Source organism: Cyprinodon tularosa, unplaced genomic scaffold (genome assembly GCF_016077235.1).
Source record: "Cyprinodon tularosa strain WSP-4 unplaced genomic scaffold, ASM1607723v1 ctg149, whole genome shotgun sequence".
Classification (NCBI taxonomy): domain Eukaryota; kingdom Metazoa; phylum Chordata; class Actinopteri; order Cyprinodontiformes; family Cyprinodontidae; genus Cyprinodon; species Cyprinodon tularosa.
In genome coordinates, this window is record NW_024038320.1 from 40,689 (window position 1) to 60,093 (window position 19,405).

The 19,405-nt window shown below is 34.9% G+C and overlaps 1 protein-coding gene across 6 annotated transcripts in view; it reads right to left on the bottom strand.

The window, feature by feature from the left end:
* Positions 1-13,004: 13,004 nt before the first annotated feature.
* Positions 13,005-19,405, bottom strand: part of adgrb2 (adhesion G protein-coupled receptor B2) — a 367,628-nt gene continuing 361,227 nt past the window's right edge. For 5 of the 6 annotated variants that reach the window (XM_038279177.1, XM_038279174.1, XM_038279176.1 and 2 more), the window contains one exon: positions 13,005-16,835. In XM_038279177.1, the coding sequence (XP_038135105.1) occupies positions 16,659-16,835 (177 nt within the window). In that variant the 3' untranslated portion in view covers positions 13,005-16,658. The remainder of the gene's footprint in view (positions 16,836-19,405) is intronic. The other variant, XM_038279173.1, reaches the window with a different exon arrangement.

The following is a 19,405-nucleotide window of genomic DNA, read 5'->3' on the forward strand; positions in this document are numbered from 1 at the left end:
AAAAAGGGGGGGGGGGGGGGAAAAAAAATTTTTTTTTTGGGAAAATTTTAAAAAAAATTTTTTTTTTTAAAAAGTTTAAAATTTTTTTTTTTAAAATTTTTTTTTTGGGGGCCCCTTTTTTTTTTTTCCCCCCCGGGGGGGGGGGGGAAAGGGGGAAAAAAAAAAAATTTTTAAAAATTTTGTTTTTTCCCCCCTTTTTTTTCCCCTTTTGGGGGGGGGTTTTTTTTTGGGGTTTTTATTTTTTTTGGGTTTGGGGGGGGGAAAAAAAATTTTTTAATTTTTTTTTTTAAAAAGGGGGGGGGGGGGCCTTTTTTTTTCCCCCGGGGGGTTTTTTCGGGAAAAAAAAAAGGGGGGGGGTTTTGGGAAAAAAATTTTTAAAAAAGGGGTTTTTTTTTCAAAAAAAGGGGAAAACAAGGGGGAAAAAATTTTTTTGAAAATTAATTTTTTTAAAAAATTTTAATTTTTCCCCCTTTGGGGAAAATTTTCCCTTTAAAAAATTTGGGGGGGGGGGTTTTTTTTGGTTTTAAAAAAGGGGGGAAAATTTTGGACCCCTTTTTTGGGTTTTTTTTTTTGGGGGTTTTTTTTTAAAAAAAAAAGGACTTTTTTTAAAAGGGGTTTTTAAAAATTTTTTTTTTTAAAAAAAAAGGGGGTTAATCCCCTTGGGTAAACCGGTTTTTTTTTAAAGGCCCAAATTGGTTAAAAAAAAAAAAATTTTTTTGGGGAAAATTAAAAAACCAAAATTTTTTTAAAAAAAGGGCCCAAAAATTTTTTTTTTTTTTTGGGAACCCCCTTTTTTTTGGTTTTTTTTTTTTTTTGGGGGGGTTTTTTTTTTTTTTTTAAAATGGTTTTTTTTTTTTTTAAAAAAGGCTTTTTAAACCCTTTTTGGGGGTTTTTAAATTATTAAATTTTTTTTAAAAAAAATTTTTTTAAATTTTTTTTAAAAAATTTTTTTTGGGGGGGGGGGGTTTTTTTTTAAATTTTTCTTTTTTTTTTTTTTAAAAAATTTTTTTTTTTTCCCCCGGGGGGGGTTTTTTTTTGGGGGGAAAAAATTTTGGGGGGGCCAGGGTTTTTTTTTTGGGGGTTTTGTTTTGGGGGTTTTTTGGGGAAAAAAAAAAACAAAAAAAATTTTTTTGGGGGGGGAAAAAAAAGGTTTTCTTGGGGGTTTTTGGGGGGGGGGGGGAAATTTTTTAAAATTTGGGGAATTTTTTTAAAAAAAATTTTAAAAAGGGGAAAAAAAAATTTTTAAAAGGAAAAATTTTTTGGGGGGGGGGGGGGGCCCCCCCCTTTTTGGGGGAAAAACCGGGGGGTTTTTTTTTAAAAAAATTTTTAAAAAAGGGGGGGGGGGGGGGGGGGGGTTTTTTTTTGGGGGGGGGGGGGGGTTTTTTTTTTTTTTTTTTGGGTTTTTTTTGGGGGAAAAAAAAAAAGGGGGGGGGTTTTTTTCAAAAGGGAAAAAAAGGGTTTTTTTTTTTTTGGGGGGGGGGGGGGGTTTTTGGGGGGGTTTTTTGGGGGGGTTTTTTGGGGTTGGGGAAATTGGGGGGGGGGGGGGGGTTTTTTTGGGGGGGGGTTGTTTGGGTTTTTGGGGGAAAATTTTTTTTTTGGGGGTTTTTTGGGGTTTAAAAAATTTTTTTTTCCGGTTTGGGGGTTTTTTTTAAAAATTTTAAAAATTTTTATTTTAAAAAAAATTTTAAAAAAATTTTTTTTTTTTTTTTCCAAAAAAAAATTTTTTTTTTTTTTAAAAAAAAAAATTTTAAAAACCCTTGGGGGGGGGAAAAATTTTAAAAAACCCCCCCCCCAAAAAACCAAAAAATTATTAAAAAGGGAATTTTTTAAAAACTTTTTAAAAAAAACCCAAAAAAAAAAACTTTTTAAAAAATTTTGGGGGGGGGGAAAAAAAAAATTTTTTAAAAAAAAAAAAAAATTTTTTTTTTGGGCCCCCCAAAAAAAATTTTTCCCTTTTTTTTTAAAAAAATTTTTTAAAGGTTTTAAAAAAAAAAAAAAAAAAAAAATTTAATTTTTTTTTTAAAAAAAAAAAAATTTTTTTTTTTTTAAAATTTTTAAATTTAAAAAAAAAAAATTTTCAAAAATAAGGGATTTTTTTTTTTTAAAAAAAAAAAAGGGGGGGTTTTTTTGGGGGAAAAATTTTTAATTTTTTTAAAAAAAGGGGAAAGGAATTTTTTTAATTAAAAAAACCCCCTTTTCCTTTTAAAAAAAAAAATTCAAAAAATTTTTCCCCTTAAATTAAATTTCAAAAAAAAACCCCCCCCTTTTTAACCCATTTTTTTTTTCCCCTTAACCCCCCAAAAAAACCCCCCCCTTTAAACCCCCCGGGGTTTTGGGGCCCCCCCCAAAAAAAAAAAAAAACCCCCCCCCAAAAAAAAAACCCCCCCAAAAAAAAAAAAAAGGGGGGCCCCCTTTGGAAAAAAATTTTAAAAAAATAAATTTTTTTTTTTTTTTAAAAATTTTTAAAATTATTTTTTTAATTTTTTTTTTAAATTTTTTTAAAAAATTTTTTTTTGGGGGGGGGAAAAAAATTTAAGGGTTTTTTTTTTTTCCCCCCCTTTTTTTTTAAAAAAATTTTTCTTTTTTCCCCCTTTTTTTTGGGGGGGTTTTTGGGGCTTCCCAAAACCCAAAAAAATTGGGGGGGAAAAAAAAAATTTTAAAAAATTTTTAAAAAAAATTTTTAAAAAAAAATTTTTTTTTAAATTTTTTTTTTTTTTTCCTTTTTTTTTTTTCCCGGGGGGGGAACCCTTTTTAATTTTCCCGGGGGGGGGTTTTTGGGGTTTAAATTTTTAAAAACCCCCCCTTTTTTTCCCAAAAAAGGGGGGGTTTTTTTTAAAAAAAATTTTTTTTTTTCCCCCCTTTTAAAAAAGGCCCGGGGTTAAAAATGGCCCTTTTCCCCCCTTTCTTTTTGAAAACCCTTTTAAGGCCGGGAAAGGACCCCCTTTTTTTTTTTGGGGGTTTTTAAAAAAGGGTTTAAAAAACCGGGGACCCCTTTTTCGGGGGGCCCAAGGGGAAAAAAAAAAAAAATTTTTTTTCCCAAAAGGGGGGGGTTTTTTTTTTTTTTCCCGGGTTTTTCCCCCAAAAAAAAAAACCCAAATTTTAAAAGGGGGGGGGTTTTGCCCAAAAACCCCTTTTTAAAATTTTTTAAAAAAAAAAGGGGGCGGTGGGGGGGGTTTTTTTTTTTGGTTTTTTGTTTTTTTAAAAAACCCCCGGGGCCCGGGGGGGAAAACCCCCCCCCCCAAAAAAAATTTCCCAAAAAATTTTTTTTTTTTTTTTTTTTTTTTTGGTTTTCCTTTTTTTTTGAAACCCCCCCCCCCCCCCCCCCCCTTTTTTTGGGGGGGCCCCTTTCCCGGGGGGGTTTAAAAGGGGGGGGGTTTTTTCCCCCCCCTTTTTTCCCCCCAAAAATTTTTTTTTTTTTTTTTCCCCCCGGGGGAAAAAGGGGGAAAAAATTTTTTTTTTTTTTTCTTTTTTTAAAATTTTTTTGGGGCCCAAAAAAAAAAATTTTTTTAAAAAATTTAAATTTGAAAAAAAAAAATTTTTTTTAAATTTAAATTTAAAAAAAAATTTTTAAAGGGTTGGGGGGGGTTTATGGGTTTCTTTTCCCCCGGGGTTTTTTTTTTTTAAAAAATTTAAAAAAAAAATTTTTTTGGGGGTTTTAAAGAAAGGGGGCCCCAAAAATTTTTTGTTTCCCCCCTTTTTTTTTTGGGGGTTTTTTCAAAATTTTTATTTTTTTTTTTTTTAAAAAATTTTTTTTTTTTTTGGGGGCCGGGGGGGTTTGGAAAAAAAAAAAATTTTTTTTTTTTTTTTTTTTTAAAAAAATTTTTTTAAAAAAAAAAAAATTTTAAATTTTTAACGGTGTAATTAAAGAAAGAAACTAACTATTTGGAAAAGAAAAAAAGGGAAAAATTTTTAAATTGAAAATACTAAACAAAATATTGTCTATAAAATAATTTACATAAAATAGTTTTCTTTTAAAATAAGGAAGGTGGGTCATTGGGTTTTTGTTTTCCTAAATTTAAAATTTTTTAAAATAAGTTGTTTAAAAATAAGACATCCAGGAAGGTCAAAAATAAAAATTTACATCATTTAATAAATTTAGCTGTAAACGAATCTCTCCCCCAAAACTGAAAAGAGGGAAAGATAATTGATAAACAAATATAAAAAGGGTAATACATTATTTTAATTAAATATGGTTTTTTAAAAAATTGGGTTTTTTCAAAAAAATAAAAAGGATCAAAGGTAAAAAAGGGTTTAAATTTTTTGGGATTTAAAAAAATGGGTTTGGATAAAGTAGGGGCATTTTTTTTTTAAAATTTTGTGAACCCCATGGAAAACACTGATCATTTTTTAAGGTTTTAAAGAAAGAAAATTTGATGATTGGAAATTTAAATTGGTCCAAAAATTTGGGGATTTTTTCAAATTAACAATTAGTGAACCGGGTTCTAAAATACAGGGTTAATTTTTTTTTTCAAAAGTGATAGGAAAAATTTTTTTTTCCATGTAAGCCCCTTTTAAAAAAAAAGGGGGTCCCAAAAGGGTTGTTTAAAAAACAAAAGGGTCCAAATTTTGTAAATTTTTAATACAAAAGGAAACTAAAGCTGTCATAAAGTGAAAAAAACAATCATTAACCAATCAACAGGGGTTTTCCTTTCCCAAATTTAGCCCAGACAGGACGGATGTTTTTCCCGGACCCCGCTAAACCCGCATTTTTCCAAAATGGGAAAAGGGAAGCTTTCACATTTTTTCTCATAAAGAATTTTTTCAATGAGGGTTTCAGGTCCTGGCAGCAGAATTTACAAAAACCAGAAGACACGGAAACGCCCCCGGGCTCGGGGTCATTTTGGGAGGGGCGACTGGGTTTCGCCTAAAAGGGCAAAAAAAAAGGGAAAAAGGTCTGAACCTCGCTTCCCAGACCATACCGATCGTGGAAGGGAAAATCTCCCGGGTGTCCGCACAAGGAAAAGGGGAAAACGAGGTTCCATTGGAGGGCAGTGCACCAACCCGCCCGAGGAGCCACGGCGCACGCTCAGGGGATACATGAAATCACAGTCTCCAAAAACCCGCGGGTTTAGGGGTGGGGCTGAGGGGACCCCACAGCGCGGGGGGAGGAATCTTCATTTCCGGCAAAAAAGTCTGCCAAAACCCCACTTTATTTTCCCTTAATTACAAGGGTTTAAAAAGGGCCCCGACAGGCACAAAAAAATCCTGTTTTCCCGGGGTCCTTCCATTGAGAAAAAAAGGGGATTGGGGCCCCCCTCTCCTTAAACTCCTGTTAAATTGGGGATAAAAACTACCCCAATTTTTTTAGTGAGCAACCCGGGCACTCAGGGGGAAAACCTGAGGTTTACAACCCCAGGAGGAACACGTGAAGGATTTCCCGCTACAAGATCATCATTAACTTATCTTTTTTTTATTGCGTGTTTTCCCTTTTTTTTTTCGAACTCCCTTTAAGAACATTTGTTTCTTTTGCGCGTTTTTTTTGGATCGTTTCCTGACGAAGAATTCATATCATTTTTGAAAGACTATGAAAGTAGCATTTGAGAGAACTCAACTTTTTAAATTTTTGGGGTTTGGAAAAAAAGAAAAAAAAAAAGGGCTTTTTTTTAATTTTTTTGGGGTTTATGATGTAAATTTTTTATTTGTTATTTTTTTGTATTGACAAAAATTTAAATTTTTTGTGGCGAGTATTGTCCCTTTTTTAAATCTTTCGAGCATTTTTTTTTGTAATTTCGAGGGTTTTCTTGCCTGGTTTTCAAATTTTTTAAATTGGGGCTGATATTTCCCATGTGTTTTTCTTCTAATTTACCCAAAATGAGGGGTTTTATGAATTTTTTAAAGTTTTTTATAAGTGAAATTTAATTTTTTTTAAATTTATTTTTAAAGGGTTAAAAATTTTTTGGTTCTTTTAGGTTTAGTAAATTTAAAATTTTTAAAAGCCCAAGATACATTTGATAAGTTTAGATTTGGAAAATTTAGCTTCCAAAACATGACCTGGCAGTGGGAAAAAGGAGGTGCGTTTTTTAAAAAGGGGGACTGTTTTTAAATAAAATTTGGGGGGAAAAGTTTTTTGTTTTTTTAGAAAACTAATATTTTTTTTGGGTTTCCCCCCCATTAGAAGGCTTTAAAACAATTTGTGAGGTCTGTGTGTCTCCCAACCCAAAAAGGGGCTGTTGAAGAAAAATTATTATTTTACACTTAATCTTAAAGGCAAAGTGTAAAAGGTATGTTGTATACCTCCTTTGAAACCCTAGTTTTTATTTGGGAAAAAGTTTTGTGAAGGAAAAACCTTTCCTTGAACCAGATTACAAAAATTTTAAATTTTTTTCATGAGAATTTTTTGGGGGAGGGCCCCCCCCATTCCACAAGCTGTCTGTGGAAGCTTATCTTGTTTTTATGACCCTAAGAATTTTAGATGCCCCGGACAAGCTTTCCCCCTTTTTTTTGTTTAAAAAAAAAAGCAAATGAAACCCCCGAAATTTTGGGAGTAAAATAAGGGGGGAACTTAGGGGTGTCAAGATGGCGTCTGGTTTTTGGGGGAACCCCAAAGGGCCAGCCTTATGTGAATAAATTAAATACAAGAGGATAAAGCTTTCTACATAGAACTAACAAATCAGATTTTGCCCTTGCAAACTCTCCAAAGATGTCTTGTACGTCTTTGCTTTCTTTCCTCCTATGTCAGGTAATGGAATGTATGTCTCTGTTGTTCTGCAGTTTCTGGTGTAGGTTTGTGCATTGTCTTATTTCTAAGTTTATGCATTGTCTTATATTGGATTAAACTCTGTAATTCTGTGACGTCAACACGCAATGTTGGTTTTTATTACCAAACGCAGCTCGCCGGGTGGACCTGGAGAGGGAAGAAAATGAAAAGCCAACCTTTTTCCAAAGTTAACTATGTTAGAATATTTTCTTCCTTTACAACAAGTAGCAAATGAGCATAAAGTACCACTGAGCCCTTAACTTAACCTAAATGACCATCATTATCAAAAAAATGATGCGAAATAGGTCCAAAATGGAAAAAAAAACCGACAACAACAGACATGACTGAAGAGCTGTAGAAAAAAATCTAGTAATTTTTTCTCTACAATTAAGATGCGTCAATCTATTTGAATTAATGCTGTTTAATCCTGCTGTTAAAAGATTTCCATGAAACAGTTGAGATATTTGTAGCTCTGGATCAAGAAATGGGCCTGGAGTAAAATGAAAATAATATTTGCATTTGACGCTAAAGGAATTTGATACTCAGAGTAATGAGTACTTACTCCACAACTTTTTCCAGTTTTCTTTGAATGTAGTGAGCACTTAAACCAGAAGACCTTTGGTAAATAGTTTGGTATTGCTATCTGGTTATTCCAAGGGCCCAAGGGTACAGAGAGGCTAATGGAGAACGCATTGAAATTAAACCACCCACACAATGGTTGTCTCTTGAATTAACTATTCTAATGGTGTTCTGGCAGCTATAATTAAGTTTCTGCAAATGATCCAAACCCCATCTGCAGTTTGGATGTTTGATGAGCCAACAAAAGAACTCACTGAACTCCTCTGGCTGCCAAAATCAGAAAGCGGTCACCAGCACTTGTTTAGGGGATTGCAGGTCAGACAGGAATTCTAAAATCAATGGGCTTATTCACCTTTTAGTAACTGTATCCTTTAGAACAGTGGTTCCCAAACGGTGGTACTCATACCCCTAGTGGTCCATGTGTGCATTGCAAGGGTTACATGAAAATATTTTATTTCTTAGGTATTAAAATGAAAGAGGACTGGGATCTGTTTTGTTTTATGAAGACCCAAATGAAAAATTACACAAGCTTTAATCAGCAGACAGAAAGAAAAAAAAAATAATATATATATATATATATATATATATATATATATATATATATATATATATATACATATATATATATATATATTTTTTTTTTTTTTTTAAACCAAGCAGAGAAACAGACTGGATGTAGGGAACAGTCTGAGATCAGCTATTTTTCACACTGAGCTATGGGAGCTCATCAAAGCAGCTCAGGTGTCTTCATGAAAACAAAGTAAAACTAATTAAGTCAGTCGGACTATAATTTTTGTTATGTAATTCGATCTCAATTCATCAAGTTTAAATGTGATTATAAGGGAGTTACTCTGAGGAGCTCCAGTTTTATAAATATAGGTTTAGAATATCATTTTGATTCCTTACTGAATTCCAGGCAACATATTTTTTTATTTTTTTGTTTGTTTTTTTTTTTGTGAAGGAAACAATATAATGCCTACGGATTAAATGCTCAATTTAAAAGATTTTTTTTTAATATCAGCTATTGTACGTTCCACTTTTGGACAATAATCATTTTTAACTGAGGGGCTACTCTTGGTAAGACAAAGTCAGAAGATGGTTGGGAGCCACTAATTTAAGACACAGTTGATTATATTAGCTACTAAAAAATGACAATACAAGATATCCCCAATCTCCCTATGGTTAGGTCAGAAATCTTCTGCTATAGGTCAATAAAATGCCATCCATATTTATCTTGCAACACATTTAGGAGCAAAAACTTTTCTTTGACAAAAACACCTCACGATCCTCTTCTGCACCACATTAAAAGAGAAGAGCCCCAACTATTATCCAGTGCACTCTCTCTTGATTTATATCCAAGGATCACTGCAGCCTGAGGTCCATATTTAATTGGCCATCAACAGTTTCAGAATTCCAGATGAGCACATTCATAATATCTGCATGTATTAAAATTAATAGGTGCCTTGCCACATTTCCCACCTAACACAGTGTGATTACTGCACATTATTTTTAGATATTGGTTAATTTTGCCAGTGAACAATTTTATATTTGATAACTGAATTGAAAGCTGTATTTCAAATTTACAATAACTCAAAAATCAGTCAAAAATAGGTAATGAAGAGTGATAGCATTATTAATTGAATAGTGTAGTGATTGAGTTGCTCACTCAGTTACATTTTGGGAAAGGTAAGTTGCAAGTTGTTATTTTTTTTTTGAAGTTGGGTTCCCAACACTCCCAGAAATCACTTGATGGAATGAAGAAAAGCAAGGTTCCAATAAAAGGTGTGACTTTGACTTTCATTCTACTGCATGTGATGAGACAAGATGTGATGGACAAAGCATCGTTGTTAGTGAGATGTTGACAACATCTTTTGTGTTATGGAGGTGTGAGTAGGTTGTGGAATACAGGAGTCTTAAGGGCACAGAAAAGTAAATACATGTTCAAAAGCTGTTACAAGGGCAGATGACCATGTCAGACCAATGGGACATGCTGTGTCGAGTAACAATGGATGAGGCACAATCCGAGGTGGGTGAGAGCAAAAGAGGGGGTGTGAAAGAGTGGAGGTGACTCTGTTAAAATGCACTCCATCATCCACCAAGAAGCTCTCGAATCAAAGAGGGCATAACTTGAGGTAATGAATACTCTTGTTTAAACTTTTCATGTGATATGGGAACGAGGGCCGTACAACAGAAATTTTAACGTTTTCTATTTGATGTTGGTGCTCAACACAGATACACAAATATGTACTGTACCATTCTACAGAAGGCTGGCTAAGACACAACGTTTTTATTACCTGAGATCAGAAATTGATTATTTGAAACTTACTTCAGGAGCAAATAGACTTTGATTTGATTAGCACACCTCTCGTTGTAATTTATTACTTATCATATTAATATACTAAACAAAAGCCTACAGGGGAATGACAAACTTGTGCCACTGCTTCTTGTGGAAATGAAAGCATTCTGTAACAAGGATTATGTTTTTTATTCTGTTCATCGATATTAAACAGTTCCACATGCTTTCCAAATTCAAACTTAGAATCCCATGGGGAAACTTTTTTCTATTAAGAACGATTTATGCCTGTTTCTAGTTATTTCCCATACAACTGAATTCAGTAAGTACTTTCCAGACATTTTTTGTCATTTTGTCTTACCTTTTTTTTATTAATGCCCAGGAAGTGGTAGACATTCTATTGAAATGTAGTGTAATGGTTCCTTGAAGAACAAACATCAGCTCCCTTCTCTACCTGACTTTAAAATAATAAGGAATAGCTAAAGAATAGGGAGTCTGTTCAGCTTGATGCACATATGAGAAGAACCATAAAGACTGACAGTCATGCATGTATCTTTTGAACCCAACCCAAAAGACATTAGCATCAAGCTCAAAAAGCACATCAAAACACAACATAAACATGTTTTAACCTAAATCAATTTTTTTCTGCTTAAAAAACACCCCTTATGTGAACTAGTCTGTTTAACTGAATGTACCTCAAATGGACAGTGAGGTTGGAAATGTGGCTTCCACTGTGGGGATGTTTCTGCATGGCAAGGATGCTGTTTCCATGCTGTTCCTATGTCCTCACCTCTGGGGCAGTCATGGAAGGAGAAAGATTCTTCAATCATATGGATATTAAATCCCAGCATCACTGGATCTCTGTTTTTTTTTTTTTTTTTTTGTTCCTGTAGAGGCTTAAAAAAATGAAGATTACAAACATTGTTGCTGTAGCTACCTGCACCAGTCGCTGACTGCACACAAAACAGACCTTTTGTATCTTTTGATCTAAGTGGGAATACAGTTGTCCAACATTGACAGCAAGTTAGTCGTTCAAATGTGTTTCCTCTCTTTGTTGTGCTGTTGGTAGGAATCAGAATAAGAGATCAACCGGTGGGTCTTAGCAAGGCTTTTTGGCTTAAGAGCTAAAACTTAATGACCCCCCATCTGCAGTATCTCCACAACACACTTAGGGAAGCACAGAGATGCTAAACCTCATTTATATGTCCTGGATCCATTAAGAAACATCTAAATACCTTATCATCCAGGAATGCTTAAAACTGAAATTAAATTTGAAAACTTGAGGTGTAAATCAAAATATTAAAACTTCATCCCCCTGGCAAATATCCATCCAACATTTTTTTATAGTCATCTTCTGGTCAGGGTTACAGATGGCACTCTTCAGCATAATTTAGATGAAAAGCAGGGTATGCCATTAACAGGCCCATAAGAAAAATGTTAAGACTAACATTTGAGTATACAGTATGAATAAAAAAACAAAAACAAAAGAGTGGCAAAAGTAATATCTGTTCTGACACATGGGAAGCATATAAATCTCACAGCTTTTATCTCTACGCACAGAATGTGAACACATCAAAAACATCATACATACTTTAAAGACATTAAAATACCTTATGAAAAAGGCAGCAATATCACTTTAGTTTGGACATGCATAAAATATGGTTTTCTTTACAGTTGTAGCCATTAAAAAAATTTCCACCTTTTCTGGATGGGTCCTTGGCTTCTCCTTGGCTGGTTCTCTGCTGGTCCCCTACAATTCCTTTTAAAACATCAATCTTTGTACTAAAATATTCTCTCTGTCATGATTTGTGAACATTAAGATCTAAAGAGAAGCATCATTTCCTGGTCTGACCCTGTAATTCAGTGAAAGGGTGGATTCAGAGTAAAGAAATATGCAAGAGTGGGTTAATCCAATGGCTGGAAGTTGTAGGGGATTTTACAGGGAGCTGCAGGGAGTGGGCTGCCTTTCGGCTGGTGTTTGACTGGGAGGGGCCATTTTTAATGACTGCTACTGTAAGTCTCCATACCAGTATTGCTTTGCACATATGTTTGATGACAAAGTATAAAATCCTTTTCAAGCATGATTTTTCAAACTAATAGCTGCCATTCTGGTCGCATCAGCAAATATAACAGTTGTATAAATATACGCAAATAATCTAAGGGATATTTTTCAAACAGGTGTGATAAGCTAAACAATAGATTGTGTTCTTCACTAGCTGCATAAGTGTGGATAATGCTGTAATCCATTAACAGCCAGCATTCCTTTGCTTGTATGTGAAGTGGGCTTCACATTCATATAACTACTCTGACCAGTATCTTGTGCACTGTTTTAAAGAAACTACCACAGAAACACATGAAGATTGTGGATTACAGGTTTCACTTGAAATGACAGCCTTATGTGTCTTGCTGTATCACCACCCAAAGCAGAACTCTTTTCAGTGGCTTTTTTTGCTTGCCTCAGCTATAATAAACTTTCCAGAATTGCTCATTGGGGCACTTAAGCACTTTACACACCCAGTCTCCCAGCAGGGGCAGTGATATACAATAATGTGTTAAGTTCAACTTATAAATTTAAATTCAAAAGAATTTGACATGTTTTCCTTCAGGATTTGTTCACATTGTTTCATATAAAATTTGTCAGCACAGTCATTCTGTAAGTTCTTTAAGTACAGCTTTCTTATTATACCTGTGGTAAAAAAAATAACTTAATGCACTTGTATCACTGAAAATCACTATTCCAGGGGTAATTATAAAATGCCCTTCCTGCTGATACTCTGTCATCTAGCATTTCATCCTGGGGGCTACTTTCTCGATTTTCCATCTCTTATTCCACATTCATTCCTTTTACTCCATGGAGAAGGTTCCAGTTGGTGGCCTTTCTCTAGGGTGACTGATAGCAGGTCCACAGGAAGACTCATCCACACTTAATTATCCACAGGTTCCTCCGAGGGTTAATGGGGAGAGGTCTGAGAAATGTCCACCATCGAATCCTCTCTTCCGCTCTTGTCCAGGACTGCTGAGTAGACTAATAAAGCCAGACTAAAACGGAGCTGTCTACTTCCTCCTGGTTAAATAACACAACTACTTTCGGTAGAGTCCACTTTAGAATATTATTTTGCACAAACACTGCTCAATGTTTATCCATTTTTAACATCATATTCATTCGGACTTCATACCCACTCCTTGTTGGTTGTTTTACAGCAGCAGAATTTCAAACACAAATAGCTGTTACTCTAACATTTTTAGACAGACCAGCGGGGCGCTCTGATTGGTTATGGTTCGGCTTCAGTGCCTCTGGGTAACAGCGTTTGTCATGCCAGACTCCCTGAGTGATATTAAGAAAACATGGGGATTGCGAGAAAATTTGAAATCGAGAGAGCCTAAATTGTATTTTTCAACAGATGCCCTTGAAGTAGCACATACAAAACACCAAGATCAGTTTGAAAATTTATTTTTAATATAAAAAAGACACTATGAAAACATTAGAGGACTACTTTGTACAATCTTATGTATAAAAAGAACAAAATGGAGTGAGGGGTTGTTAGTAAGAAAATCAGCTGGAATGTTGGATGTTTCTAGATGAATCAAAGGCTTGCAGGTAGGACAAGATGAAAGGTGAGCTGTGAAGGTTTTTGAATCGACTTTAACTTCAGTTGAAAATTTGCCTTCTGGTGTGTCATGTCCCCTAAAGACAGCTGATTATTGAAAGCTTTTCGAGAAAACGGAGTGTCTCTAAAGGTTGAAATGGTTTCACCTAGAGTTATGATAACATTACAGCACATTTTAATAGAAATGTAGAACAATGCATGACAGACTTTATAATCAGTCAAGCAGTATATAACTTTACTGTTCTTGACATAAAAAATTAAAACCAACCATCAATTAGTGTGAAAGTATCCAGATACAAGATGAAAAATAAGGCTGATTGAAAGAAATTCTCTTACAATGCCGAAAACAAACCTGAACACGTCTCTTTATCTGCAGATCCCATTACCATGGGAACAAGACTTTACCCCCCCCCCCCCTTTTCATTTGATCTGTTTAAGAGATACAAAAAAAAAATGTAGATACCGAGGAGTAATAGCTACGGAGTTTGGCCTTGAAGCTACCAGATGGAAGCTTTGTTTGGTGGATCTAGATCCAATGCTTCTCAGGAGATCATCGGAATGTGACCTTACTTTGGCAACTTGGGATCAAATCAGTCTTCCTCCTCAGAGAGAGGTGGAGCTGTAGGCTTGCCTAACAGCTGATTTGCTTGAAAGGTTAGAGGGGCGCCACTCTTGTCTTGCCATCTGCGCTGCGCTGCTCTACCACCACATTAGGGAGCCTTAAGCAGATGGTTTGAGGGCAGCACTAGAAGATCTCAGGGCAACTTACCATCCTCTGGATAATTACTGTTTTAAACGCTTGCCTTTGTCTTCATCAATGCCTGTTTTGAGATTTTAACCAGCATTATTTGGAAATCTATCTTGGCCACCTTTTTTTGGACATTCCTCAGAAGAATTATCATCTCCCTCAACACTTTCTAGGTTGAACTAATGCAGCAATAATAAGAAACCAGCAGCTCTCTTCTAATAACCGCAGTATGGGCATTAGAATCATTCCAAGTGTACAATTTAGTTCCTCTTTATTCTGAACTGTCTTTTTTGTGCTCTCTTTTTGCAGCTGCTGTGCTCACAGGCCCACAGATATAAACACAAAGTGTTGAACCCATAGAAACAAGTAATTATACATTTGGCCTTGCTGCTTGTTGCATTAAGATTTCATGTTTCTGAGTTCTGAGCAGGCGATATCAAGGAGGTAGAGATAGTATACCAAAGAAAATCATAGGGTTTTTAAGCATTTAAAAAGATTTTGTATATAGAAAATTATTTTTTATCTGACGCTAATGAGTTTTCAGTCAGCATGAGTCCTATCTTTTAACTCTTTTTATCCTTGTTTTTAGTATCACAGTGACAAGATAGATTGATCCAAGCAAACTTCGAACCAGGAGATAGAAACTAAGAGGATGCTAAAACGTTTAAGACTGTTGTTTTTCTCTTGTTTTCTCTCTTAATTGCCTCAAAATAATGTATTACTCTCAGCTGATAAAGCAAGCAAAGTTGCCTTAGCATTATTGGACAGTTATTGGACTTCATCTATCATGGGTGTCTTTAACAAAAAGCATTTGAAAGCTGTATATTTCATTGTGTTATCTTTGATAATAAAATGTGTTTGATAATCTGAAAAAAATGGTGTGACAAGAAAACAAAGCAGAAGAAATCTGCAGGACATCTAATACTTTTTCATAGCTCTGTAAGAACAGTTGTACCTATATTGGACCCATGTTGGCTAAAATTTAATCACTGGCAATATTTGATGGAACCACAGTGACTCTTGACAGGTGTTGGTCATTTTGCCCCTTTGCCATTTAGTACCTTTGATATTTATCAGGTATAAGCCTATGCCTTTCACAACTAGGCGTTAAAACAACCACACCAGCTTTTATACCCAACAGTCATTTTTCTTGTTTCTGCTTTGATAACTGCACATTTGAAGTTTTTTTCTATATTCAATTTATATTCCATCTTATGGACTCAATAACTTCAGTGACGTGTGGCCCTTAGAACTTTATTTTTGCTTGTGGCCCTTTAGATATATTAAAATGTCAGTCGTAGCAAAGTCATATCATGGGTCAACTGTCCAAAATGGGGCACTGCTAAATAAATAATTGGAAAAGAAATTGACAAGAATAAAGTGTAATAGAAACTTTCAAGACACTTGTATATAATTTGATTGAGCTATGACTGAAATGTTTACATTTTTCTGATGAACATTTATTTTGAAAATTCACGAAAATACTTCAACAAAAATGATCATATGCCATGGTAAAATACATTGGTAAGAAATGTTTTTTTTTTTTCCTTTTTTGTATTTCATGTAAATAGAAAGTAATGAATTGATGATTCATAGCTATGAAAGGGGGGTACAAACTGGCAAAGGGGCGATTAACCGAGAGCCACTCGCAACAGCTCAAATCATGCAACCCTTAAACTTAAAAAAAAAAGAACAACAAAGAGGCTACAATCTTTATGACTGCCATATCCTGTTAAAATGTCATCTCACTTTCATGTGCTCTGGTATATCAAGGCATTTAAAGTTTTATGTAATTTAAATCTCTTCATACATGAAAAACCGACAAAAAAGAAATTGCAGACAGCTCAAGCATGTATCAGTAGAAATAAATCAGCTGATCATAAACAGACAGGGCATTGAACAATAAATCTATGGAACAAAAGTGAATTGGTTGTCATTTGTTGGCCATTTTCAAGTGACAGAGCAGAGGGGAATGATCCTTCCTTTCAATAACAATAGAAAATGCTAAAAAAATAAAAAATAACATTAGGTAATGGGGTGTCAAAGGAGAAAGTGGGTCAAGAAGAAACCAGAACATGAAGACATGTAAGAGAATGGCACATAATCTGTGAGCAGCGCTGTCTCTCCCTCTCATACCTTATTCCCTCTTGACAAAAAGAAAGCAAACACATAGGAAAGATTAAGTGACTGGATACTTTCATCATCCATTTAAAAGAACAAGAAAAAAAGGAAAGTAGATTGCCTTGGGGTTCTAGGTGAAATCTTCCCCTTGCTATATAAAAAAAGAATAAGAGTGCAGAAATATTGTTATTTTTCTCTCCCGCCCCAGACCACCCTTCCCAGGTCATCATCAAACACTTGTAAGACGTTTTCTTTTTATTTTAAGAATAAAATTGAGACCTTTTATCTCAGAAATAATGTTTTTTTTTATCCTTTATGTTCATTTAGTGACATATCTTTCCGGCCCCTGTTCTATGTTCCCCCCAAAAGTCTTTGCGAAAATAGAGCGAAGAACGGTCTTCCTTTCGTATATGTCCTCAGCAGCTGTAAACAAATACAGTATGGGATCCATCAAAGCACACTGCATGAGGCAGGGAGCAGAATGTCTGAGATCCTTTGCAGGAAATCAAACCTACATATATATTTTTTCCGGGAGGCTTGCGTCTATGTGTGTTTGTATCTCAACATGAGCTTAAGTCTGTGATTAAAGAGAGCATGAGTGTCTGCGTGTCTTCACACTTCCGTCTGGAAGTCTCCCTCAGATGAGTCCGGTGTGTTCGCCGAGGAAGAGTCCCATGTCTTATTGTGCAATTCTAGACGGTCTTTCTGCTCCCCAGGCACGATAGACAGCTCAGGGGTCATAGTCTTGAAGGTTTCCCAGGAGCTCTGGTCCTCTGGGTTGGACTTGTCCTGTTGGGAGAAGGATGACAATGGGAAAGGATCAATGTTAGGTAAAGATATTACTGTGGTATGGATCCGGTAAAAGCAGACACGTTTTTCTAGTATAATTTCTTTTCAATCAAAACCACAATAGACGTTTGAGTAAATTCCTTTTTTCAGAATTCAGTTTTTGGAGGCTGATTAGTGACATTGCTGTTTTAAAATCTCATCCAACTTTCAGAACCAAAAGCAAAAAAAAAACTTCAAAACCAAACTCTAATGGAAAAGCATTTTTGACTCCAAACTTTACCTGTGAAAAGATCTACTCTAAAGTTACATACTGTATGATTGGCATTGTAACTTCAAGCAGCAATAATAATTCTTGCCGGGAGATCTTATTTTTTAAGATATCAATCCTATTTCTATGTAACAAGATAGTAGTCAATGTTAATTCGCATTGTACTTTGTTGAGAAGAAAGGAGAATGTTGCTTCCACAGTTTCGTTGTGAAGCGAAGTATGATTTTCTCTATTTTGTTGCCAAATGGTATAATCACTTCACTGTAAAAAAAAAACTGATTAATTTTGTTTTTTATTTTTAGATAACTTATTAAGGTTAAAACTAAAATTTTTTGGATATAATAATTTCTTAAGAAGCAACATTTGTTCAATGGCTTTCCAAAATGGCTTTCTAAGATATCGTCGCTGTCGGACGGAAACCTCGTATGTCCAAAATGGAGCTATGAGGTTTTTGACTAGTGACTTGTGGAGATGCGAGTTCCATCAGTACCAATGCCGCCGCCGGCAAGGTTGATAACTTTGACTTTTTTCTTTTTTATTTTCCAAAACATACGTTCACACATGGGGACTGACCAATCGTAGTCCAAAATGGGAGTTACAAGGTTTTTTCCCCGACAGCGCCGATAAATAATATCTAAGATTATATGTAAACTGTTAAAAAAAAGGGAACATGTAAACAACACAATATAACTTCAATCACATCAAACTTCTGTGTAAACAAACTTTCCTCCTAAGCCGCTGTCAAACTATGAGGATTTAGACCAGTGTATGCCTGACGTACAAAAAATCTGGCAAACTGGCATACTTTGGATAAGTTATGGGTCAGTTTTGTGTAAGTTTTGAGCACGCTGAAGCACACTGAAGCAAGCTGGCAGACGTCAACATACGGCAAATATGCATACTATACTTGGGCCATAAGGTTAGAGGTAAGTGATTTGATCGTTAACATATGTTAAGAGTAAGTTACTTATAACTGTTGGTGTCTAGCTTATCCAAAACCTATGAGTAACTTCTTAAGAACTTATCTCTAATGCATATCAACCTATTTGACGTGTTCAAGATGACCACTGAACGTGTTTCTAACTTACGGCTACTGTATAAAGGCATATTGGCAGCGTTTGCTACTTCCTAGCAAACATAACGCTGAGTCTGTTGCCACTGCAAACCTTCTTTCTTTCTTTCTTTTTATTTATTTATTATTCTTTTATTTTTATGTTTTTTGCGGGCGGTAAATACCAGCTAGGTTAAATCCGCAATCAAAAAAATCTTTTCAAGATGGCTGGGTGCCTCCGGGCCATTGCTGCCCCCCACAGGACACTGGTTTGTGACATTTCATGGGCATTATGCTGCTGTGCATTATGCATAACTTAGGCTGGTTCTGCAGGTGGGGACCACAGACAACTACTCAGCACCTATGCTGATGTTTTGGTCACTTTATAATGTTGGTGGTGCTTTCACACTCCTGGTAGTATAAGACGAACTCTACAACCCGCAAAACGTGACTCAGGTAGTGCAGCTCATCCAGAATGGCACATCAATCCAAGCTGTAGCAAGAACATTTGCTGTGTCTGTAAGTGTGGTGTCCAAGCAAAATACTTAAAACATTTTATAAATGCATTGTATGCATTTTGATGTAAACAAAATGGATATTCACTATTTTTCTTCTTCTTACTGGGATACACCAACTAAGACTAAACATTCTTAATTTTCCTTTGTAATTTCTTTATGGTTAAGCCTGCCAGATATATGTGTCTAAACAATTAGAGTCGACTTTAAAAACTACATTAAATGTACAATCATACATTCAAGAAAGAACCAGTTCTGTTTTTGATCTAAAGTTAAGCCTGCTTTGATGCTTTTTGCTTGGACAAACTAGATAAAAAGCAAAAGGAAATTGCCAAGATGGCGGTTGAAGCTGATAACTGATCCATTGCACAAGGTAAAAGGCCATTCGGAGAACAGGAAGCCAATAGGCTAAAGACAACATAAACAGCAAGATTACTGTTTGTTAATTCACTTGAATATAGAGACCTGTATTTCTAATAATTTGTATTTCTGTTCTTCTCAAATTTAGAAAAAGGGGGGAATTGTAATGGTAATTTACCAAAAAAAAGGAAATATCTAATTGATTTTAATTTTAGTTAAAATTAAACAGAAGTTAAAATAAAATGATGATATGTATTAATATACACATAATTTTAAATTTCATAGGCTTTTTCTAAATTCATTCCGTTAGTTCACAGCCCAAGGTAGCTAAGGATCATAACAGCCTAAGCCAAAACTCTTAATGCTTAAGACGTAC